Genomic DNA, 27,462 nt, shown 5'->3' with positions numbered 1-27,462 from the left:
TCAAATTCAAATGATTTTATTGTAAATTACACACGTTGGTCAATATGACGTACACACGACGAAACCTTTTTCACACAAATCGATATTTTGTTACAAAGTTAGCTTTTGGCAAGTAAATACATTTTTGAGATTTAGTACTATTATTGGGAAGTGGACGGCCGTAATTAGATCCGTGATGACTACTGGACGGCTTTTGAATTCAGGACAAATTCAGCGGTAAATGTCTTACATCTGCACACAAAGATAATACAACGTGTATCAAGTACATCGTGATACATTGAAAATGGATTTTGTAGTCTGTCGTCTTACTCGAACCAAAGTCGTTACAAGGTCCTCCCTCCTCGGGTTTTTAAGCACGTCTACGGCACGTGCAGGCTTACTGACATTGTCATAGATTGTTAAAAACAAAACTTCAATTGATGTTCACTGGTTTGTAATATCTGTAGCATATCCAGTCGTCTGTATTTGACTTAGAACGATTGACGCTGGAAGTATGTACGGCTGAAACTAAAGAGGGCGCTCGCTCTGTCATGGGCTACATTCACAAATTTCACGTTCATACAGCTTGCCTTTCAATACTCAATCGCCTTTTCACCTTTCATTGCGACCGAAGGCATAAAAGTCTAGCTCAACACACCGTGGCTTCCACAAGACAACCGTATCGACAAATTAAGCTCACCGGACCGGACTGTTGTGCTCTTGCATGCAAGCTATACAATATTGCACAATAGTGTTGCCATGCCCACCTCCACGCGTTGCTATGGCCGCACTGAGCTACATACTCCGCGAAACATTCTGAATCACTTCAAACCACTTACAAAACATTGCTGAATACAATTTTTTAACAAATGCGAACGTACGATCCACAATGCAAGCATATATTTGACTTTGTTGTGGTGTGCATATTCCAAGTCGCGCCAACAGATTGACAACGCAAATATCAGGCGATTTTTTTTTCTCTGCATGCGTGTCTTCTTCGATATTTCCTATAGTAAGTGCATTATGATGTCATATCATTGCACTAATATACATGATTCATTATTCCTTCTCTGCTTCTATGCTGGCATCGCTGGGAAGTCGTATATCTTGTTATTTTATTCCTTGTCCTTTAAAGAATATGCAACCCGTCACGGTCAGCGTAATGACTCAGATTCAAGTACAAGTCTAATAATGGTCACCCTGTAACTCTTCCTCGGACGGTTTCCGGCGTAAATAACGACAATTTTCCAACGATGCGAAGTCAATTTCGGGGGCTATTAGAACAGGAGAGGGCGGCATTGTGCTTGGCAATGACTTCCGTCTCACACGGAATGGCCTGTGTCTTTCTTGAGGTATGGGGGAAATGGTTTCTGAGATGTAATTGTTTTCACGGAGATTTTTGATTTCCTTCTTTCTCATTTCAAACCCTTTCAGTTTCCTTTCGAGCGTCTTGATTTCTTGCTCTCGCGCGATACTGCTCTTGATGGACTCGTTCGATGATAGAGACGGCGATCTCGATCCCGCCTGTAAAGCATTGAGGTCGGGTTTGGCTGTCTGTCCGAGCGAAATGGCCGGCGTTTTAGTAACCGAGGCGTCGGCGGTTTGCTTGTCGGAGACGTGCTAACTGACGATCTGGGGCTCCGCCCTTCTGGAGAGTTGTACCCGCTGGTGTCTGCCGGGCTCGTCGAGGATGGCGAGACCTGGCGTTTGAAGGGATCACTCCGAGGAGTTAAAGGCTCAGTCGGCGAAGTGTTTATGTCGAGCAGGGGAGGAGCTCCCTGGTAAATACCCAATTTGCGCCTTCTGGGCGTGGATGGACGGGGAGTGTCTGGCGATGTAGCCGCAGGCGACTGCGGGGAAGTAGGCGTATCATCTTCTTGGAGAGATCGAAGAGACGTATTTAAATCACTGTTCTTTCTCTGTTCATCATCATCTTCCTGATCAAAAGCTGCGTTCATCACAGCTTGGAAGTGCGCCGACCCCATGCTTGTCATTTTTGAGGGAGAATCTTCCCTAGGCGTTGTTCTAGCAGAGTCTCTGGGCATCAACGAATTTGTAAGATTATCCACCGATTTCACCTGGCTCTCATAGAAATGTTCAACCGTGTAGTTTGTTATCGGTGGGAGGCTTGTTTTCCTCTGTGGCTTTTTCACTCCCTCCTGCTTATGCCCGCCGAAATTATCGTTATCAGGCGGGTCGTTGTCTCCGAACAGCGACGGCGAAGAGTAACGTCGGTACCTTTTTCTATCTTCCTCGACTCTCGCCGGGTAAATGCATCGACCGCCCATCCCTGGCAGACTGAAGCGCACTCGGCGCTTTATTTTTCCGTTTGGAGTGGATGGAGAGGAGGGCGTTGACGGAGTTCCTTTTCCTTCATCGTAGTCCTCTTCAACGCTGCCTTCGTCAATGTCTCTTTTCGAGTCGTCATTATCGTTACTGTCTAGACGCGTTGTCGGCGTTCTCGCCACCGAAATGCACATATCTCCGTTGTTGTCGATAAATATACTGTCGTCCTCCATAATGTCTTCCAAACCGCTATCTGGGCTTCGTAGATAACTTAGTCCCGTCTTGGGTTCATCTCTCTTTGGAATTAGATTCTGGCAAGTCGCTTTCCTTTTAAGGCAAATCTCGTCGGATGGCGCTGCATGGCAACTGTTCACACCTAACTTGCTGTATTTCTTGTCCGGGTTTACGGAAGACGATAGATTAGGGAGCCGGACTCCTGGAAAAAATTGAAACATATCACTTTTAAGTTTGATTAAATTATGAACTAAGTTGTAAAGTCACAAACGGATGAACTTAGTTTACCTTATTCTGATAATTCACACTTAGCGATGATGCATCACACAGCTGATCGATATGAACACACAAAATTGTTCTATCAGCATTGGAGCGAAGTCACCGATTTGCAAATATTTTACCAAATTTTCAGTGGTTGCATGCTATAACCTTACATATGATTTGTTGATTACACTCATTGTGTACAGGGATTTGAGTCGACACTGGACACTCACCGATACTTGCTTTCAGTGTGTAGAACGTTGAGTGATGTTTAACATACTCGGAGCAAATCGTTAGTTGCAATTTCAGAGAAGCCCATGGCACCACCAAGCGATGTATTTTGTAGAAAATGTTTGAAATAGCACATATGAATCACAAACGCGGTAGAATTATACCCCGTAAAACTCGAAAGTATCACAAGAAAAAATCCCTCTTAGCAGTCAGGTTAAGGCTTGATGTTGTGAGTCGTTTACGAGCACCATGACATGAGTGGGCTTATAACTCATAGACAGGCATCACGTGGTTGGCCAGGGTCAAGAGAAGCCCTAACGTCGCATTCAACTGAGTCGCGGCGACTGAACTGTGCGAATGGCGCTGAAATTTGGTAAGGAAAACTGAGACAGCCGAGACAGGACTCAAAAGTTTGTTGTCATGACAACAATACGGACAATCGCGAAAACACCTGGCCATCGGCCAGGTCTTTGACGCACATAAGTCAACTCCTCAAGTTACTCTCCGCGTCACGTCACTTGAAATCCGCATTTCAGGTCAAACAAGGTCGCTTCAAACGGCGTTGTCGCCCTGTTCCGGAGTGTAGTGTGAGTTTGGTTCGGAAGTTCATTTACATCATAGACTTGTCTTTGCAACAGCACCTTACTATGGCGCCTTTGTCATGCATCCTTTTAGATCCCTTGAGGCCCAGAAACTTCTCACCATTAAAATCTTATACTGGTCTACTGAATCTGGGATTAACCACAGTCCCTCTATCCACAACGACTGTGGATTAACCCATTCTGAATAACCAAACTTTCAACTTGGGACCAAGTATATACAAAGTGAGTCGGCTTTTTCCCGCTGACAGTCAGCGATTTTGTTCAGTTAACATTTGAAAGACCATTTTCAATGGGTATCATTGGCTTCTTCAAACCCCTCGGGTCTGTTATACCACAATACAGTTGGTGCTTGTACAAAGGGTGCTTGAAATCGTATCAACACACACCTGTGGAGTTCCCCCTCTCTGGGTGTGATATGAGCCCTTCCATTTCGACAATGAATCAATACAGTCTGGGAATTGTCAAGTACGAAGAAGTTTTTTGTTTGCAATTCTCAAACATACAGAACTAGAAGGTTTGATCAAAGGCACTTCCATAGTAAAGTTGACAACGGAGAGAATGAAAGACGCCGACTTGTGTAATTTTCATAACCAAGGCTATACTTGTCGTAATAAACGCAATTTTGGGAACATAAGCAAATGAGCGAAGCAAAGTACCATGTGGGTACACGTCGATGTTTTATGGTTTGAAAGCGTCGATGTGCATAATTTTTATGGTTTCTCCGTGTTTAAAAACTTTAAATCAGATTTAGTATCACAGGGATTGTTAAGTACATACACAATCAATCGGAAATAGGTTAGAATGGCGACATAATTCTTGTAATGCGGCAAACCAAGCTTCAACCTTGAAAGGATTACCTTGACTGCCCGGTTCACCAATGTTCCGTTAAAACTTACAAAGGTCACATATGCATGCCAGTGACTATGTCGCGAATCCACGGCACGACTTCCGCTGTGTTTGTTAGCGCTAAAAAGCTGCGTAATTGTCTTTCAGTTTCAGGGGAGTTTACACGATTAGCTCAGAGCTGATGTAGCAAGCTAGCGACGGCCCATTACGTAATTAGGTCATTAAAGGTCAAGAAAAAGACGATTCATTTCGTCGCCAAGTATCTACAATTTTGCGATCGTACCCTGGCTGACTCATGGAGTCTCTTCCTACCTCCATGGCTGACTGAACCACAGTTAAAGAATACATATGTTTAAATGTAAGCGTCGCGGTTTTACAGATATAAACACACAACCAGATAAAGTGTTATTGGCTCAGTACTGTCATTGATATGATCACACAACCAGACCAAAGTGTTATTAGCTCAGTACTGTCATTGGTATGAACACACAACCAGACCAAAGTGTCATTAGCTCAGCACTGTCATTGATATGAACATACAACCAGACCAAATTGTTATTGGCTCAGTACTGTCATTGGTATGAACACACAACCAGACCAAAGTGTTATTGGCTCAGTACTGTCATTGATATGAACACACAACCAGACCAAAGTGTTATTGGCTCAGTACTGTCATTGGTATGAACACACAACCAGACCAAAGTGTTATTGGCTCAGTACTGTCATTGATATGAACACACAACCAGACAAAAGTGTTATTAGCTCAGCACTGTCATTGATATGAACACATAACCAGACCAAAGTGTTATTGGCTCAGTACTGACATTAGTATGAACACACAACAAGACCAAAGTGTTATTGGCTCAGTACTGTCATTGGTATGAACACACAACCAGACCAAAGTGTTATTGGCTCAGTACTGTCATTGATATGAACACACAACCAGACCAAAGTGTTATTGGCTCAGTACTGTCATTGGTATGAACACACAACCAGACCAAAGTGTTATTGGCTCAGTACTGTCATTGGTATGAACACACAACCAGACCAAAGTGTTATTAGCTCAGTACTGTCATTGGTATGAACACACAACCAGACCAAAGTGTCATTAGCTCAGTACTGTCATTGATATGAACACACAACCAGACCAAAGTGTCATTAGCTCAGTACTGTCATTGATATGAATACACAACCAGACAAAAGTGTTATTAGCTCAGCACTGTCATTGATATGAACACATAACCAGACCAAAGTGTTATTGGCTCAGTACTGTCATTGGTACGAACACACAACCAGATCAAAATGTTATTGGCTCAGTACTGTCATTGGTACGAACACACAACCAGATCAAAGTGTTATGGCTCGACTGTATTGGCCAGTACTGTCATTGGTACGAACACACAACCAGATCAAAATGTTATTGGCTCAGTACTGTCATTGGTACGAACACACAACCAGATCAAAATGTTATTGGCTCAGTACTGTCATTGGTATGAACACACAACCAGACCAAAGTGTTATTGGCTCAGTACTGTCATTGGTATGAACACACAACCAGACCAAAGTGTCATTAGCTCAGTACTGTCATTGATATGAACACACAACCAGACCAAAGTGTCATTGGCTCAATACTGTCATTGATATAAACGCACAACCAGACCAAAGTGTTATTGGCTCAGTACTGTCATTGATATAAACGCACAACCAGACCAAAGTGTTATTGGCTCCGTACTCTCATTGGTACGAACACACAACCAGACCAAAGTGTTATTGGCTCAGTGTTGTCAGTGGTAAAGTGCCATCCATACACATGAACGACATAACTGATCAGTCGGTGTTTATTTCCTATCTGGTCCATAAATGCAACGTATAAGACGCAGCCTCTGTTAACCACTAGCGATTAAAAATAACGTGTACCATCAGGAATTTATCAACAGGTTTGACTTCGATTTTTTGCGTATGACCGACCTCATGGCTCACCTGTATGACCTTAAAATAACTAAGAAACACACAAACTACTGGTTAGTCAATATTGAAGCCATCTTTTAAACTTAAAAAGTCGTGTAATTTTCCTTAGTTGAAACATAATGGAGCTAATGAGCAATTGTATGGTCATTTTGAGTCCAAACCTATCCGAGTACCAAGCCTAGAAACTTCGTGGTTGAGACGGTATTTCAGGTTAAACATATTTTTCGACTCTTACTGCTGCTTCAGTTCCCCGCCCGGCCTAGTTCTATCTTATCAAAGATATGAAAGGAAATCATTTGCCGTGTTGTGTTTGTATAGAGGAAAATCGATACAGAATTGTACCAATTCGATGAACTTTGACAGGATCAGCTGACAAGCTTATCCATTCTGTCATTTCTACTTGTTTATCAGCTTTTGTACACCCATGATCGCCAACCTGACATTGCTTGTTGTAACACGTAGACGAGGCAACATCAAGTAGAGATTATTGATAACAGTAAATCTTTGGTGGAAAAGGTACTCTGTCTTTCGTACAAATGTACCCTGTAAAGCACTTGAACAACATGCAAATTTGCCGGCCTTGCTAATCTGCGTCACATTCACCTGTCCGTAAGGTAATAATGGGTTTCAGAAAATTGTTTGTTTCATTCAAGCATTACCTTACTATGATGTCATGATAAACTTACAGAATGTGCTGAATATGTTTATCAGATTTTGGAAACGCTGCTTTGGTAGATCAAAGCCAAGTGATATGGTAACCAGAAATGACATTACATCGTTACGTTTTGTTTTAAAAAGGTTACCACGTCCACCTTATATAGGTAAGACGCAAAAAATTAACCTGAAAATTGAACCTTTACTGTAATTTTCATAGGTTTATTGGGTTTTTGTCTCTGTATTCAAAACATAGTATTTTTGTTCTGTTCCCAAAGTCCTATGGAAATGCCTAGTGGTCAACTTGTCAACACAGCCTATATGTGTGCAATGCCCAGTGTTGTTGACTCCTGGATTTTAATCCAGACCAGCGTTCATTTCTCAACTATAACACTTCATACTGCACACAATACGCTGTGATTGCGTGGCTAGTAGCGTGCTTTCCAGTACAGTAAATGGGGAAGTAAAAGAAATGTAGAATAATGAAATATTATCGATATTGACGTCCTAGATATTCGCCTGGTATTGATATCGTACAAGTGACATATCGTTCCGTGAGTCCAAACGCACGCAGGAGTACCAATAACATAGTCGAGCTAAATTTCAATCTAGATTATTCTACGTACTGATGAGGAAGTGCCTATTTAATTCGTCAGGACTGGAGCTCACTGTGAATAAAATTTTGTTTCTGAATATAAACCTTTCCGCATTGGAAATATTTTTCGTTAATAGCAATCAGGGCTTGGTTTACGGTTTTGTTCGAAAAAAAGAGTCCGACTTTTCATTGTCTTTCCTTATCTGAGAATTCTCTGTAGCGGGATTGAAGCGGCTGTAGTTAGCATTCTAGGTCACACAGAGCAAGTTGTTTCGTTTATCAAGCATATGCGCATACGCTATACATGTCCTGCCCGGTCGTGACACTTGTCACTTCGATACCGTCTCAATCAAATCACGTTTTATGAATATTTAGCTTGACGAAATAAATGTCACAATTAAGACACGCTCAAATGGAATGAAACGAAGTTAATCAATTCACGTAGTTTTCTTGAGTTGTTAGTGTCAAATGAAATGTAGACGAAAGGTTCAGTTAACGTTGTGTGTGGGTACTCCGCCGACTCAAACCCAACAGGTCGGAGATTGCAGAGCACCCTCTGCGAGATTGAATCTTGCAGTCTGAATGAAATACTGAGCGGAGAGAGGCCACACAAGCCATTGAAAGCACTTCTTACTTTATCCCAAAGTTGGTTTAAGAATGTTTACAAGAAACCGACACTTTTACTCATGCAAATGTTCCTCTATTTTTTCGTCTTTAATTTTATCGTATTTTCCTGCAATCGATGCTGAATGAGGGATCAATATTTCAAAAGTCACTTGAAAAAGAAACGGCCAGTGAGAATTGACTGTTCACGGAACTGTTCTTAATTTACACTTATGCGTTCTCGGTGTCGAGCGAACACAGAGGGCATTTGTTTCTCAGCAACTCATCGCTGAATCCGTCGCTGTGTGTTTCAATTTGCGAGTTAACAACAGCCTGACACTTGGTGCGACTTTGTTGCACGGAGGGTTCTTATGTATGACAGAATCCGTGCGTTATCTAAACAGTATCAGGCGATACTGAAACGCTCTTTATTGCACCTGTTATCGCGCGCTTGTTCTTCTTGTCCAATGGAAACACACAATTGGAAATTAAGCTCGACGACAGGGGCTTAATTTAAAGCTTGGGGGATTAAGTCAAGATCAGACAGGTGTCGAGTGCGCCTGAACGACAATGCTCTCCTTGTGTACGACAAACGAGTTCAGAACCCATTCACTGCCGATATGCACGGTATGAGTGCGATAGTGACGTGGACACACAGACATATATACACCGATTTTAGATATACACTGGATTGCTTCAAATACGACGTTGGAACTATGTTCAGAATCACTTTACAAATGTTGAACAACGAATGTAAATCGTGGGCAGGATGTTTTTCAAGGCAAATTAAGTGTTGGCCATTTCACATTAGTGACGTGAATTTAGATGTTACGTCAAAATACCATTTACATCACTTATTGCACTCGTTGTATACACAGCTCCACCAGGCATTTCAAAAGTAAACAGTCACTCACTCCTCATCAAACAAATATCACTTCTATCACCGATATTTCTCTACACACATCGGCAAAAACAACCTAAATTGCACGATGTGTTTTACTAATTGACACGAAAAGAAGTCACCGGGCTGTTTTGATGTTTGAAAACACATTAGCGATGCCAAAGAGGGCTTGTAACTCAGGTGGTTTGCGTGTGTGTATCTTCACTATGTACAAGTGACTCAATGGTGGTTGTTTTGATTCAATTTAAGAGGGACAATCTGTTCGCTTAGACATAAACATTCACTGTTTTCTTCTGTGAATCCCGTTGTATTGCAAGTGTCGCGACTTTGGAGCCAAGCAAACCTCGAATCGAACGTCAACAGCCAATATTTTGGGGTGCAGTAAAACGCCCAATCTCATTGCTTGTCTGCACCATGTGTATATGTTGCGTCGAGATCTAACAGGCTGGCATTATGTTGCTGCACATTGGCAGTTTATAAAGCATCTTGGTGCACGCTTGCAGTTTGTCTACATTATTTTGAACTGGTTTGAGAAAAAAACTAACAAAAACAAACAAATAACAAAAATGTACACTATGCTTGCCAATGGGAAAGCAAACTTGAATAGTACTGTATACTATACATGTATTTGATTGTTAATATTTGGATGTATTTTACAGTTTCCTACACATGGAGTGCTAACAGCTAAATTTAGCGACATTTATCGGTTTAATCAAACAGCAATGTGAATCGTGGAATGCATTTAAGTTTCAAGGTACAACGAAACGGACATCGAAGTCTTGAACCTAACAATTCACGAATTAGCAAAATTAACGATTGATGTTTACGCTAAATTACAGAACAAACAACAAGTCCCTTTTTTACATGGCACTCCCATTGCTTTTAGAGACCTATTTTCAAAGTTATTTTGAGCTGATATTTGGAAGGGTTTGACTTACTCTGTGTGGAACACACGCCTCTATGTACAAGGTAACCTTCGTCCTTGATCATGTTTACATTGTGTTCAGAACCGTGCATATTGTCCGACTTTCCGACTGAGGTAGGCAGCCTGCAGGTCCCACACACAAGACGGAGGACACGCTGGTGTTCAACTCGTTGCTGTTGTTTATGTAGACATGCGTTCAGCGAAATGCGGTATCCCCTATCATGACAGACAACAATATCACAGATGAACACAGACCGTCCTCCCGTATCCCAGGAACGTTCTGTATCCTGTGTTGATTTCGAATGATTCGGATCGGACCCAACAGGCTCTCTGCACACCGAGTGTACAGCGACACCGCTAATCTATCACACCGTATGCCAGTCAGGTCCGACCAGCCAACCAAATAACCGTTGTCCCTATCCGACACGAGGCGTCACCATTTTCATACCTTTTTTCTGATTGATAGACTCAAGGAGGGCAGAGATAAACGTCACGACACTCGCCGGTTTATATAGAAAGGGGTCGACCGGACTATTGATCATAAAGATATAACTGCCCCTAGGTGTTATGGGCCATAATTTTAAATCACACCCGGGTTGGATTGGAATTTGACAGTTCACAAGCCATAGGTATTCCTTCACGTGCCACATAGTAGCAAATGTGTTATTTATTATTATCGTCGAGTGACATTGAAAGATGCAATATCGATTGCGAACCTTAAACTTGACGACGGTGTCAGCGGTTCTTTTATTTGCAACGTGTAATTTGGTTGACATTTTACGACTACCAAGGGTTGTGAGTGTCATACATTTTGGGACTGAGCGCTCCAAATCCAATAAAAATCGCCAAGCAAACTTAGAACCAAAATATATATATATAAATGAATTACCTTGGCTGATATTAACGAGAAGAAAATGAAATCGTAATAAGACTTATTAAATTAATGATAAATTGCCTTTTGATGAAAAGGGTGTTCAGAAATTATTTCAAGGTCATTCAAGCATAGCAGCGTCTTACTGTGAAGGAAAAGTTACACTGAAGGGAGAATTGGGCCGGAAAGCTCGTATTTCGACAAGAAAGTTGAAAAGTTACAATGGAAACTTTAGAATCTTGCCTTTCACGACCGGACAAAACGGAAGTATTGAGCTCCTGGTTGCACACAGTGTACATATACGAGCTACGTGATACGGAGCGCATCTAGCGCAGTAAGAATATACAACAAACGCCACAGTTGGTTGGCAAAGAGTTATCAACTCTCCCAGATTAAGATAGAAATGTTGTGGTTGGCAAAGAGTTATCAATTCTCCAAGATTTAGACAGAAATGTTGTAAGCTATACGTAGAGAAGTCCTATTGGAAGCACAAGTGTGAGCATGATTGACATTTCAACGCCGAGACTCGGCCATATATCAGTGCAGCGTTATGCTGCCATCAATAGTACATGCAAGATACCCTAATACAACTGACTTCATACTGCCATGGGAGAAGATTAACCTGTGGCACCAAGATAGCAGCACTTGCCAAGTCGACCACAAGGCAGTAGGCAAGGAACCCCACATATACATAGAAAAACAAACTCCCTTACACCCACCAGACATCGTCCCCATCCAGTAGCAAAGTACTGGTTGCTTCTCTTTGCCTCAAGCCGCTACACAGCTTACACTGGCAAAAACTAACCAGTGCCATCACATCAAATAACGAGCCCGTCAACGTAAAGAGTGATTCGGCAAAATCCGTCGGTCTATGTCTTAATAGCACGGAGGATTGCACTGAAAGTGTCTTGACAAGCCAACTGTTTATAACAGACGGATTAGGAAGGGTATAATGTCATCGTGTGGGGAGAAAGCAAACAATGCTTTGTTATTAAGGGCTCGGGTCATGACAAAACCGAGCTACACGGTAAAGCAAGCTACACGTATACTGGCTAGGTAGGTGACCGTTGAAAACTTGACAACAGCATCAGAACTGATGGAGCAGGAATCGTGAGAGTAAAATTATCGGATACAAACTAATTAAAAGTAAACTTCTATGTTGAATGCTGAAAGATAAACCCAGTTTCGACAAAAACAACGGTTTTGATTGTGCGAAAAATGATATACTTCTTCCGGCTTGGTTTGTGAGAGTCGATAACTTGACAACAGCATCAGAACTGATGGAAATTTATTACAAATAAGTATTTATATCATTGTTGATTTAAATTTTGGATTTTTGATTCTTCCTTTTTCTAGAAAGCGACCGTACATTAACAGAATATGTCGTTATTAATAATATCGAAAGATTGTATTATTGTTGCTAAATACTTTGGGTGTTGTTTTCCATCTCTACTCGACAAAAGTGAACATTCAGAAAGGGAATCAATACCACGTTTGTGATCCCTTTTGTCGATTATTAGATCGACCAAACTACTAGAATTAGGGTTTTTAGGAGATATATAAAAAAAGCTCTTACACTTTTTTGAAGTAACTCGACATAAGGTTAAGGAGTTTAGACCACCCTTAGCCTACATGGCCAATAACACTAACTTTAATTTTTTTAAGTATTATATTTTCATTGTCAACGACAGTTTCTTGCCGTGTTCTACATCCCAAAGTGTGTCAAGATACACAGTATTCAGCTGTTCAACTCAACCCGTACGTGACACTGCGTTGTTATTGTTGACAAGCGACTTCTGGTCCGGACTTGAATTCAACTGGAAACACTAACAGTGCATTCCACACGTATACACCCTGTGCTTGGCAAGTTAAACAGTGAAGTGTTTTAACATGCTGTGGGAAGTAGAAAAGGAACTCGCAATTGACATACAAAACAAAAATAGTTTGAAAATCTTCAAAGATTACAGCTACTCGCCCTTTAAGATACATGTTCAATGTTCTCCCTTCCTTTCTCAGCATTGTTAAAGCGCTATAGGCTTACATTCCATGTTGTGGTCACCCATCTTCTACACCAAACAAATTCTAACAATTGAAATTTCAATCATTGGTGAAGCCAGGCGACTTCTAACAGACGATAAAGCACAAAGCGGTGAAAAGGTTATGGAAAACGGCGGCCTATTCTTCTCTGCCTTTCACTCGGAGGAAGTCAAAATATAGAAAAGGTTAACCCAGACACCTAAAAACAGAGTTGGTTCCGTGTAAGTTTAAAACACACGCTGTGATGTTATCAGTTGGAGATAGCAACATCGCTTTGGGCTGTAACCAGTGTACACAATAAGTTCCTTATCTCCAACTGTAGCCAGTCATCATATCTTTTAAAAACTAGTGACGTCATCAGCGTACCGAAATTTATGTTTGGCAGACGGTAGCTGTAGCTTCCTTATCTGTCATTCTTCTAAAATTTTGTTTCTTTTAAGAATAACTAGGGGAATTTACTTTTGCTCAGAGCGTGTATCATTTCCCAGTGCTTGTTGCTACATTTCTGTAACGTTTCACACTCCTCTGTCGTATTCAGGGTAAGTTCAATGTCAAGAATGTATTAAAGATACTGTTAAAGAATTAGTTTCGAGCCGGATAACTTGCAGGGTATAAAAATCTTGCCTTACGAGCTTTATATGTAAATTTGATTATATCAATACACGGAGTACAGGACATGTTTACTAAACTACGGAGATATTTATAGTTGCTCATTCCAACTGCTTAAGGTGCAGGCTATTAAAAATACTTAATAAACACCCCATCCACAGAATACCAGTTTTTTGTTTTGCAGGAAGGTTAGCGTGTGTCTACTAATCGATCTCCTACTTCACATTAGCGACCAAGTGACAACTTAACAGGCTCTGGAAATGAAGTTGCTATACAAGCTTTTAATGCACACGGCAACATGTTTGTACGCAACCTGACAACTGTAACCGCTTTTGACGGTAATTATCTTAATGACCAGTGGTTAATGTCCTGTTTAGTGGTGCTCTGTCGTCATCGGGCTGGTAAATCATCGTGCTGACCTATGGGCCTAACGAGGGCAACTACGCTTGGTTTGGTTGCCACAACAACATACACAGAATATCAGGCATGTTCTAGATGGATGTACACGACGAAGATTGACCGAAGCCCTGTAATTACCATTCACATTTCACAGTAGAGTTTCCGTTGGGTGCGTTCTTTTTCTCTTTTTCGTAGTCAAAAGGGAAGTGTGTTTGTCGGGAGGGTCGATAAACTTGAAACGTGATCTCTCCACTGTGTGGCACGTGAAACTAGTCGCCCTTTGACAGCTTGATCGCAACTTGAACTTCTTCAACACATACGATCGAGAAGTAAAACCAGGTCTCTAAATCGCAAGAAAGCAAAACTCTGTGAAAACACGGTATTTCAATATCCACTGACAATAGAATAAAGTGAATTTGCCAACCTTTATCTTGTCTTCCGGACCCTTCATTGTAGCTCGCCGTTGCACAATAGATTTTATGGACTAAAACTGCTGTTGGTCTGACTGTTATAAACCTTACAATCACGCCGATGAAATCTAAACTAGGCTGCCGTTTCACGTAACAAACTTCTGACACAGAGCTGACCCGTGCCCGGAACGTACGAAACGTAGAAGACGGCCTAACAGTAGAACACCTGGGGAGAACGCTGTTGGCAGAATACGAAGCCGTGCTTCTGCGTGATAGACGGCACAGAGAGTGTTTATAGACACCGTAAGCCCAAAATAAGGCTACGACCGCAGTTGATTCATGCGTCTACATATCTGTTGTGTGGTTTTTTCACCAAAGGGTCAATGACATTGTCTCATTATGCCGTTTCGAATCTCTCACTTCATCGACTGTGTGTTCCCATTTCTAAAGCCATAACATTCCTCAGTATAAAATCTTCAGTGTTCTCGCCCTTTGCTAGGATCTATCCAATTTGTTGAATTCACGTCAACTGACAACTAGTCACACGGACGGAGAGCGGGTTAAAAAAAAATAAGGCGCAATTTCCGCATTGTCAATAAATTGTCAAAATTTACCGGGAAACAAAATATCGCGGTAGATGTCATCTACTGATGATAAATAAAAAATAATTGTTTCGGGCTGTCGATTAAATTTGAAATGTCAGATTTATCTTGACGACGCGACACTTTACATAAATTCGCTAAATTTAGCCCTTGATGTTTACTCACACGTAAAATACAACCTACTCGTTTATTTTTGGATAAAATGTACACCGATGAAACCGTTTATGACGTCAAATACTGGTGATGATGTCATCTAATGAAACCTTTTGCATGTTCGAAGCAAGGAAATTGCAGTAATGTTTTAGTGGAAAACATGTAGCGACTCCTTAACAGCTCTAAAACCTTTAAATTATAAAAAAACTTCAAAATACCTGGGTTTTCCCGAAAAAAGTCTGGAAATGGAACTGTAAACAAAAAGCTTATTTTAATAATTGTTTGGTAATGGAGAGGCTAGAATCGCTCATATACGTCAAAATAGCATGTCCTGTGACGAAAATTTATTCACCACCTACAAAATCCCGGCATTCCACTCGGCCACGCACGTTGCGGGTATAAGAGGCATTTATGGGGATTTCCTACGATTGCTGCACGTGCTTAGGGATAGTTCGCACGGAAATGCACGCTTCAGACCGTGTCTGACCTCACTTCAAGTTCAAATAAAATGTGCTAGTAATGTCCGACGTGGGCCAGTATATCTATAATAGTTTTCATCCAGATTGCATATTACATTTTAAACTTTCCCTCAAGGTTCCCAGCCCAATTATCGGTACTAGTGTTTTAACCATGAAAGACCGATCCGGTGTAGGTCTCCAGGCCAAGGCTAGAGATCTAGTGCATATCTATAAATTCTATACTGAGTGGAATAAAATTTCTCAGACAGCCCTTCGAGTGAAGTTCAATCATCATTTGCTCCTACTCCGATCATTTTCACCTGTACATTGATTGTCATTAACACTGCGCTGATATCTCTCAAAGAATCATATCAGAAGGTCACTGATCGAGGTACTAATTGGAGGCCGTCCGCTCGTATAAGTTTATCCTTTTGTTCAAGACGCTGTCCATCTGGAGTTTTAGAGCACCGTCAGTAATTTTTTTGCATCTCTTCAAAGGTCAACCCTTCTTCTTTCAGCAAATAGACCTGTTTTCGACCAAAGACATTATAGGCTGTTCCATTGCGTCACACGACGAGCATAGTTATTCTGACACCTGTTGATATGTGTATTTGTGTAATCAGTGCGTTATTTTTAGATCCGACTTTCTGTTAGAATGAGATTTAGTCTGTAGTAGCATCTTAAGCAAGGGTTCATCGTATCTCGGTCATCTTCTTGACTTAGAATCCTTTCAGACTGAGTAAACAATAAGGAATTGTGTGTCCTGTGGTTAAAGCTCAATGGCGTGTTTATTGTCACAGTGGAGGGACTGTGGTTTGACCAATTTTTTTACCCTCATACCGATAAGTGATAAACATATACTGTTAATACATGCAGGTCCTTTGCTTAGGGCTATCTGTTATACCTTTCCGTGCATTCTCTTTCACAAGTACAACGTCGGAGACCGCACTTAAAGCCACAGTCCTAAATCTCTGGCTATCGCATTACTTTATCGTTGTCATTGACTATTTACATGCTGTGAGTCCTTAGATTTCCATCGCAAGTTTTATCAAGTTAATTTTTTTCTGTGTGGTACCTCCAACCTCCATGTTCTGACCTACGGCTGATAAATCGTAACAACCTGTGCCTTTAAGATGCAGTCCCCTGATATGCATACTTGGAAAGAAGCTTCGCAGCAGGCTAAAGATTTGAATCATGTAATTTGAAACTCTTCTCAAGATAGATCTCCACCTTCCGTACTGGCAGGCTGCTTTTCTAGAAGTCCTATAGTTTAGTAGGGTTGAATGAACTCAAAAATCAGACAGTCCTACAAGCAATCGATATTGTATATCTAGCAGTGACTTTAGCGCCAAACAGATAACGCTTGTTTGGATCTGCAGTACAGTCTCAATCCTCATTCCGAATCTGTATTTACCTTAAAGGGTCAGTTTTTTATCAGCTTTATCTCTGAGCAAATTCACTTACTCTGCACAATTTTCAAAGATGAACAAATGACTAAAATTGCATAAACTGTTAATGTCAACAACCACTTATGCGAAAACCAGGCATTCAAGGCTCCCCCTTATAACTGACGCACTTCGTGTTGATTGTGTGCTTCTATAATGCAATTTTAATACGATTGGAAGTAATTTTGGATAAGGCCGAACAAAATAAATTGTGCTGTTCCGAAAACCCGGCCTACCCTATTTTTTACCTGCCGACCCTTTATACTTCGAAAAGACGGAAGTAAAATAAGAAAGAAAGAAAAAACCCTTAAAATCATGCGTTCGTTACTTGGCATTTGATTTTTGCTTGAACGAGGATGTCTTTTATAATTTTTTCCCATATGTATGATACATTTTTTGGAAGTATTGTGGCCAATGTTCGATCGCCCTGAATCCCTGAAAAATGTATATTTAAGAATAAAAATATTTTGGTAAAAAATCCCTGCCGACCTACCTACCCTATTTTTGAAAACCATGTTATCGGAACAGCACAATTTATTTTTTGGCCTAATTGGATGTTGAAGTAATGTCGGTTTAATCTTGAAATGTAAGCTCATGTAAGCTTTTTTTCTTTTTACGTTATGCCCTTGTTTTGAACACTTTTGAGAAATTTGAAAAATACGAAGATCCAATTATCCCAAACTAGTTCCTATTGTGTTTTTTATATCCATTAACCCTGGTGTTTGGATTAACCGGGACCTCTTGCCGTGAAGCTCGAGTGAAGTCATGGATTTATTTAGCTGAGTCGAAGTCTTCCTTTGTGCTGTGTTGCCATGGGAAGTGTTCCATGAACCTTACTAAAACTTCATTGGCGAACAGTTTTGGCATATATTATATTAACGTTTTTCGTCTAACATGAAAATAAAGCATTTGACTATAATTTGCCAATAAAAGTAAATAATATTTTGGTGCAAACTGAGTAAAGAGAGGCAGGTAATATAATAAAAAGATTATAGCCCAAACAAGGGACTATGTACCTCGAGGCAGGGAGACCAAGTGCCCTCCTACGTCGGGCAAATGGTCACCTACCCTCGGGCACATAGTCCCATGTTTGGGTTATAATATCATGACCTAAGTCCGAGGATGACCCTAGCCTCCTTGAACTCTTTGAAATAAACAAAGTAGCAATATCAGGTCTGATATTATGTCTTAAGCGCCTTTCCTTTTGGCCCTTTACTTCTAAAAACACAAATAACAATTCTTTTTCGATTCTGTGACGATTCCGATAGACCGGATGAGGTCACCGTAGTTTACCGATTGATCGTAGTTTATCGGTTGTATTGAATTTACAGGTAAGGTGTGGTTATTTCGCCTTCTTTCGAGACAGAATGGTCCCTTCAATATCAATGGTATACTTCGCGACAAAGATTTTGTATACACTGATAGAGACTTCACGAAGTCTTTGTCGGGACGATGAATCATTGTTGAAATGGACGAGAACGACTCTTCATTGTTCACCAGTTTTCTCTACCACCTTGACTTCTAACGTGTTCAGACAATCTATGTGAAAATACAATGGTCGTTCAATCCACCTGTCGTCGTAAAACTTGAAGGGTAACATCATCTTCCGATAGTTTCCCGGGGAAAAAAAACTAAACGAAGGCGGGAAGGGGGAAGGGGGAAGGGGGATACGAAGGGTTACGATATTCTCTCTGTAAGTAGATGAAATTTTGATAACACTATGCAAAAATGAAATATTGTCCTGACTTTGATAAAAATACGCAAAAATGGAATATTAGCTCACGCTTAAGGGACCTATGTCAGAAGAAGAAGGACGGGGGCTGGGGCTTTATGCACAATGCAATATATACACCAGCACTAGCACGAACCTGATGGGGACCTATAGCTGTCACTGATACCATTTAGGGGCTATGATATGATATGCACTGCGTTAGTAGGGAACACATATAAAAATATGCAAAAATGAAAATTGTCCTTATGTTTAAGGTACTTATCTTATTGGACGAAAACGGAGGGCTTTGCGCATAGTGCACTATACACAAGCACTAGCATCATACTGATCTGGCCCATTACAGTCCCTGATGCAAAAAAGGGGGACATGATTTTCACAGTGTCAGTACAGACCAGTTTGATAGAAACATGCAAAGTTAAATTATTGCCCTCATGCTTAAGGGATTATGTTATAGGACGAAGGGGAGGGCTTAGTGTAAAATGTATAATATGGAGGCACCACCACAATGCTGAAGACAGGGCTATAAGTTTCACCGATGCGACGAAGGGGACATGATATTCTCAGTGTCAGAAGAAAACATATTGATAACAAGATTAAAAAATGAAATATTGTGCTCACGTTTAAGGGACTTATCTTATACGACGAAGGGGAGGGTGTTGTGTATAATGTGCAATATACTGGCACTACCGCAATGCTGAAGACGGGACCTATAACTTTCACTTAGGCCACGATGGGGAACATGATATTCTCAGTGTCAGAAGAAAACATATTGATAACAAGATTCAAAAGTGAAATATTGTGCTCACGCTTAAGGGACTTATCTTATAGGACGAAGGGGGAGGGCTTTGTGTATAATGTATAATATATCCATACTGACTGCAGGACCTATAACTTTCACTTAGACCACGAAGGGGAACATGATATTATCAGTCTCAGAAGAGAACATATTGATGACAAGATTCAAAAAAGAAATATTGTGCTCACGCTTAAGGGATTTATCTTATAGGACGAAGGGGGAGGGCTTTGTGTATAATGTATGATATAGAGGCAGCACATCCATACTGAGGGCAGGACCTATAACTGTCACTTATGCCACGAAGGGGGACATGATATTCTTTGTGTCAGTAGAGAATACTTTGATAATAATATACAAAAAAGGAATGTTGTCCTCAGGCTTAAGGGACTGGTGTTATAAGACAAAGAGGGAGCTCTATGTATAATGTATAATATATACGCGCACCTTCACCATACTGAAGACATGGCTTATAACTTTAACTGATGCCACGAAGGAGACATGATATTCTCAGAGTCAGTAGAGAACACTTTGATAAAAAGATGCAAAAAAGAAATATTGTAATCAGCCTTAAGGGACTGATGTTATAGGGCGAAGGGGGAGGGCTTGGTGTATAATGTACAATATACAGGCACCACCAGAATGCTAAAGACAGCGCCTATAACTTTCACTGATGCCATTAAGTGGGACATGATATTCTCAGTGTCAGTAGAGAACAGATTGATAACAAGATTCAATACAGAAATACTGTGCTCACGCTTAAGGGACTTATCTTATAGGACGAAGGGGGAGGGCTTTGTGTATAATGTATAATATATAGGCAGCACATCCATACTGAAGGCAGGACCTATAACTTTCACTTATGCCACGAAGGGGGATATGATATTCTTTTGTCAGTAGAGAATACTTTGATAATAATATACAAAAAAGAAATGTTGTCCTCAGGCTTAAAGGACTGGTGTTATAAGACAAAGAGGAAAAAAAAGAAAGAAAAAGTTTGTCCTCATGCTTAATGGACTTATGGTGTAGGAGGAAGAGGTGGGGCTACATACAATGCAATATGTAAAAGTTCTAGCACAATACAGATCGTGGGGCCTATATCAATCATTTATGCAATGAAGGGGAAATGATCTTTAATGTTTAAGTAGAGAACACTTTAATAACAAGATTCGAAAACGAAATATTGTTCTCTGATGTGAGGGACAATGCACGATATACAATCGCCAGACTAAAGAGAGCAATTACTTTCTATCAATGCCCTGAAGAAAATGATATTGAAAGTTATGTTAGAGATCGCGTTGATAACAATAGGCAGGAATGAAATATTGTGCTCTATGTGCACAATGCACCATATACAAGCAAGACTGTACGTGGCAAATGACTTGCAGTTATAATCTGACGGATAATATGGTATAAACAGTGGTATTAGAGATCAATATGTGAAATTTACGGAATGCCGAAGTATGGTTTTTACGATTCTGGGATATATGTTCACCTTCTCTATGTGTTCGTGCATAGGATCGTGTAAGTGACCTAAATGAAGGGACTTATAAATTTTATGTATGCGCTTACAAAGATTTACATTATTTGTACTTAATATACAGGCCTAGGTAAGAAATATTAGCAAAGCGTACGGTCCATATCGTCAGGATGGAATTCTAGATAGCTAAGCTACGAAGTCCCACCTATGAGATGTAAAACACAGATAGTTGATGACAAAAGCTAGGTTGTCAAGACGCAATTTTGACGATTTTTCCCGTCATACATGGCGTTTCAACATGGCGGCCTAGGATAACGTCGATGCGAAGGCAGCAGTCGTGGTAAGTTTTTACCGTTATTTTTATGTTTTGAAGTGAGAAATCGTGAAAAAATGTATCGCCTTCCGGGTCAAATATCATGGAAAATGCCCTCGTGAAGTATTTTTGTCGAACGTTTGGTATTTTTAGAGAAGATAGATGTTAATTGCGGACTGCTGTGGGTCTGCTAAGCAGATCTGTGCGATATCCATAGAAAACCACGTGCGTATCAGTACAAGTATGGTACACGGTATGGTGCAGTGCAGTGCAATTTAAGATCTCAACTCGTTGACTTGGTCGTATACAACATGCGACTTCTACCATCTGATCTTTGAGATTACCGTATGTGCAGGGTCTAGCTTATTAAATGGTACTCATGCAAAGTTTGCTCTATTTCCTATTAGTATTTGCAAAATCGCACAGATCTGCTGGTAGACCCACAGCAGTCCGCAATTAACATCTATCTTCTCTAAAAATACCAAACGTTCGACAAAAATACTTCACGAGGGCATTTCCATGATATTGACCCGGAAGGCGATACATTTTTTCACGATTTCTCACTTCAAAACATAAAAATAACGGTAAAAACTTACCACGACTGCTGCCTTCGCATCGACGTTATCCTAGGCCGCCATGTTGAAACGCCATGTATGACGGGAAAAATCGTCAAAATTGCGTCTTGACAACCTAGCTTTTGTCATCAACTATCTGTGTTTTACATCTCATAGGTGGGACTTCGTAGCTTAGCTATCTAGAATTCCATCCTGGCGATATGGACCGTACGCTTTGCTAATATTTCTTACCTAGGCCTGATATAAATAACAGTCACAACATTGTTCACAATGTTGTGGTCTCTCTGATGTACTGATGTACACATAGTGCATACATGTAATACACAGTTATGCATTACTTTATACGGACATCAGTTTAATGTATGTTTCATGCTCTCACATGGAGACTGGCTACAGTACTCTAACTAATGTAATAAGATTGATTACGCTGCTCTGTATGCTATAGCCCCCCCCCCCAAAAGAAGCAATACTTTGCGGCTTCATACCTTGGGATATTTACATTTGCTACATCAAAAATATTTACAAGTACATTACATACATTTGTAATACACTGGTGAATTGTTGAGATTCAACGAAACACAACTAATATGACATCTTAGCTTCTCTGCATGAACAACATATAATCTCCTCCGCATATGATAACTTCCCTGGACATATTGTTGCATGTAAAACAGACAAATTTCTATTCAGCATAAGGTCTTCTTTACAACAGGTGAATTATTTCCTTAGGGCCTATTTATAATTCTAGGCTCTTCTCCTACACAAAATAGCTCCGTCAGTATCGTGTACATATCACATAATTTATTGGTTGTGGTATAGCTCTTTGGATATAGATTAAGGGACTTAAAATATGATCATATTGACGTATTACTAGCGTCGACACCCATCTTCTAACTGTAATACTGTCAATAATGTCATACAGTCTTCCTGTGATGACAGTACATGCATTCAAAATGGTGTATATGTGACAATCATAACCATTTGTCTGTATATTATACATTAGACACACAGCCCTCCCCTTCGTGCTATAACATAACTCCCATAACCCTGACGACAATAATTTATTTTTTGCATATTATTATCAAAGTGTTCTCTACTAACACTTAGAATATCATGTCCCCTTTTGTTGCATCAGTGAAAGTTGTCAGCCCAATTTTAATTATGGTGGTGGTGCCTATATATTATACATTATACACAAAGCCCCCTCGCCCTATAACGTCAGTCCCTTAAGGCTGACTACAATATTTCTTTTTTGCATCTTTTTATCAAAGTGTTCTCTACTGACACTGAGAATATCATGTCCCCTTCGTGGCAACAGTCAAAGTTATAAGCCATGTCTTCAGTATGGTGGAGGTGCCTGTATACTATACATTCTACACAGAGCCCCTCCCTTCGTCTTATAACATCAGTCCCTTAAGCCTGAGGACAATATTTCTTTTTTGTATATAATTATCAAAGTGTTCTCTACTGACTCTGAGAATATCATGTCCCCCTTTGTGGCATCAGTGAAAGTTGTAAGCCCAATTTTAAGTATGGTGGAGGTGCCTTTATATTATACATTATACACAAAGCCCTCCCCCTGCGCCCTATAACGTCAGTCCCTTAAGGCTGACTACAATATTTCTTTTTTGCATCTTTTTATCAAAGTGTTCTCTACTGACACTGAGAATATCATGTCCCCTTCGTGGCATCAGTTAAAGTTTATAAGCCATGTCTTCACTATTTTGGAGGTGCCTGTGCCTGTATATTATACATTATACACAAAGTCCTCCCCCTTCGCCCTATAACGTCAGTCCCTTAAGGCTGACTACAATATTTCTTTTTTGCATCTTTTTATCAAAGTGTCCTCTACTGACTCAGAGAATATCATGTCCCCTTCGTGGCATAAGTTAAAGTTATAAGCCATGTCTTCAGTATGGTGGAGGTGCCTGTATATTATACATTGTATACAGAGCTCCCCCTTCGTCTTATAACATCATTCCCTTAAGCCTGAGGACAATATTTCTTTTTCGTATATTATTATCAAAGTAGTCTCTAATGACACTGAGAACATCATGTCCCCCTTTGTGGCATCAGTGAAAGTTATAAGCCCAATTTTAAGTATGGTGGTGGTGCCTGTATATCATACATTGTACAAAAAGCCCTCTCCCTTCGCCCTATAACATCAGTCCCTTAAGGCTGACTACAATATTTCTTTTTTGCATCTTTTTATCAAAGTGTTCTCTACTGACTCTGAGAATATCATGTCCCCTTCGTGGCATTAGTTAAAGTTATAAGCCATGTCTTCAGTATGGTGGAGGTGCCTGTATATTATACATTATACACAAAGTCCCCCCCCCTTCGCCCTATAACGTCAGTCCTTAAGCCTGAGGACAATATTTCTTTTTTGTATATAATTATCAAAGTGTTCTCTACTGACACTGAGAATATCATGTCCCCCTTTGCGGCATCAGTGAAAGTTGTAAGCCCAATTTTAAGTATGGTGGAGGTGCCTGTATATTATACATTATACACAAAGCCCCCCTTCGCCCTATAACGTCAGTCCCTTAAGGCTGACTACAATATTTCTTTTTTGCATCTTTTTATCGAAGTGTTCTCTACTGACACTGAGAATATCATGTCCCTTCGTGGCATCAGTTAAAGTTATAAGCCATGTCTTCACTAATTTGGAGGTGCCTGTGCCTGTATATTATACATTATACACAAAGTCCTCCCCCTTCGCCCTATAACGTCAGTCCCTTAAGGCTGACTACAATATTTCTTTTTTGCATCTTTTTATCAAAGTGTTCTCTACTGACTCTGAGAATATCATGTCCCCTTCGTGGCATGAGTTAAAGTTATAAGCCATGTCTTCAGTATGATTGAGGTGCCTGTATATTATACATTGTACACAGAGCCCCCTTTCATCTTATAACATCAGTCCCTTAAGCCTGAGGACAATATTTCTCTTTTGTATATTATTATCAAAGTGTTTTCTACTGACACTGAGAATATCATGTCCCCTTCGTGGCATCAGTTAAAGTTATAAGCCATGTCTTCAGTATGGTGGAGGTGCCTGTATATTATACATTGTACACATAGCCCCCCCTTCTTCTTATAACATCAGTCCCTTAAGCCTGAGGACAATATTTCTTTTTTGTATATTATTATCAAAGTGTTCTCTACTGACACTAAGAATATCATGTCCCCCTTCCTGGCATTAGTTAAAGTTATAGCCCCCGTCTTTAGTATGTTGTGGTGGTGCCTGTATATTATGCAAATATATTTTTTTTTTCATATTTATCATAGTCAGGACAATATTTTATTTTTGCATAGTTTTACCCAAGTTTTATCTACTTAGAATGTGAATATCATAATCTTATCGTAATCCCACTTTCCCCTTCGTTTTAGGGTCATAAGCCCTTCGTATCCCCTTCCCCCTTCGTTTTAGGGTCATAAGCCCTTTGTAGCCCCCTTCCCCCTTCCCCTTCGTTTTAGGGCCACCCTTTTCCGGTATTTTAAATAAAATTATCTAGCCAGCGACGCCACCGCGCTCTCTTCGTATAGTCAAATATAGACTGCCCTCTGTTGGTGGCATAAGCGGTAACCATGGCGACATATTCTCGAACAACTGTGTTTTACTGCCAAGACTTCCGAAACTAAACGATTACAGCTCACAACTTTCTCTGATTCGATGGCAAAAGAACAAAAGTATAAACTAACCTTCAGTAAGGAAATCCTATCATTCTCTCCGCACTGTGGCCAATCAAGCCATGTACACAATCCGACTGATAATGTCAATATTGAATGTCTTCTCGGAATCAAAATGAGTAACCAAGGAAAAAATGATAACCAATCAAATTTAATTAATTTAAGCTGCTCTTGTTGACGAAGTCGGACTGTATTCTGAAAGGTTCATATTCCCAGGTATGGTTTACATATCTCATATTCTTATCATTCGAATGTAAATGTGTAAACACGTCAATTGCCAATTTATGATTAATGAAGCTACTTGTTGGTGGAATTCCACCGTTTACAGGTACAGATACTTGTTTCAAACACAACTTGAACCACTGCGTTGATAAACATCGAAAACAATTGTACGTCATAGCTGTTGCGTAGCCTTTGCAATTCGGAACGGGTGAATTTAATTATTTTGCGATATACTGTGTCCTTCACAGAAATAAAATTACAAGCCGTAATCAAATCTAGAGAGATATGGTGCCCAGTGGGTTTCTTAAAAGGGTATCAACGGTTTGATAGCGGCATCGAGCCTGCGCCTGTTGAGTCGCACTGGATCTCACTGATTGCCACAGAGGTCGCGTATAATGGTGTCAGAAGCCAATCGTGATCCAACATCAAATTAACAGCTATTGAAGCTTATTTATCTTAATCCCCTGTGTTCATAATTCGATTGAACAGTTGCGTTGCTATTTTCGGACCCCGCGGATATGAAGCTAGTGCGTATCTGTAAAGCAGTACATAACAGTCTGCGGTCTGATATTTCGACTCGGATCAGTCTTGTCCTTATGTTTGCAGGGATAAGCCTCACCTCAAAATAACAACAGATTTTACCGTGGCATGAACCACTCCCGACGGCGCCTCTGTGCTGCGAGCACCCAGTGACAAATATCCGCACGTACCTTCAAGAGCTTGTATCTGCCTGTTTTTCTCACTCCGCTTCGAGCTTGTAATCACGCGAATCATGCCTCGGTTTCTTGCGAACGAAGCAGATACTGTTTATAACTTCAGAGCATATTTTTGAAGTCTACCTATTGACGTCAGGGCTTTCATGAAAAAAACTCTCGTTGATTCTGTTTGTCAACTATCTGCTATGCGAAGTGCACACGTCGCCTCTTGTTTGAAGTCAACAGTCTGTCTATATATACAGTGGTGACTAACGAACCTCACTGGACAACTTTACGGACATGCAAACACACAATACAAGAGTTAGCAGAAATCCTATTTACCGATGAAATATTTGTTTTGCTTTTCACACTTGTTCACAAAAGGCCTAGAAAGTGATTTGGAGAAAAAGAGAATGATGAAACTTAAAATAAAAGGTTAAAAAATAAGAACCGTGTTGTTGGTACTTACGATATGAAACTGGCACTGCACCTGTTGACGTGAGTGTATCTTCGACTGCCCGCTGGTTTGCTGTATCTTAACAAGATCTTGAACAGCGAAACAGGTCTTCAGAATAGCCCCATTTATCATCTTGGCAAGGAGTGGTGTCAGGCAGGTTGTGCTGAATGGCCATGACATATAACGCAAGGACAGGGAGTCTTTCAAGGGGTACCTGGAACCATGGCTGCCGTGCCCAACTGGAATGCGGCGTCATTGTGCAAAACGCTCTTTAACGTCAACACATTTGATGTTTTTGAGTTTCCACTCTGCGCAACCATAGAGAGCTGAGCATGTTTTCAACGCTAGGTTACGACTGTTTTCTGTCTATTTCAATGCTGTTGAATTTGTGCAGGTCGCATCAGCCATCAACGACTTACATAGGGGCGTGTCGACC

The 27,462-nt window shown here is 40.5% G+C and overlaps 1 protein-coding gene across 5 annotated transcripts; it reads right to left on the bottom strand.

Moving 5' to 3' along the window:
- On the bottom strand, positions 1-27,462 carry LOC139149239 (proteoglycan 4-like). 5 transcript variants are annotated; one of them, XM_070720856.1, is made up of 2 exons: positions 27,039-27,462; positions 1-2,701 (listed from the first exon to the last, which is right to left on the bottom strand). In XM_070720856.1, the coding sequence occupies exon 2, from the start codon at positions 2,496-2,498 to the stop codon at positions 1,410-1,412; it is 1,089 nt and encodes a 362-aa protein (XP_070576957.1). In that variant the 5' UTR covers positions 2,499-2,701; positions 27,039-27,462; the 3' UTR covers positions 1-1,409. The 5 variants fall into 5 exon arrangements, with proteins under 5 accessions (XP_070576957.1, XP_070576955.1, XP_070576958.1 ...); XM_070720854.1 differs by lacking the exon at positions 27,039-27,462 and adding an exon at positions 26,585-26,734; XM_070720857.1 differs by lacking the exon at positions 27,039-27,462 and adding an exon at positions 14,426-14,942.

This window comes from Ptychodera flava, chromosome 14 (genome assembly GCF_041260155.1).
Source record: "Ptychodera flava strain L36383 chromosome 14, AS_Pfla_20210202, whole genome shotgun sequence".
Lineage (NCBI taxonomy): Eukaryota > Metazoa > Hemichordata > Enteropneusta > Ptychoderidae > Ptychodera > Ptychodera flava.
This window is presented reverse-complemented; position numbering and strand designations above follow the sequence as displayed.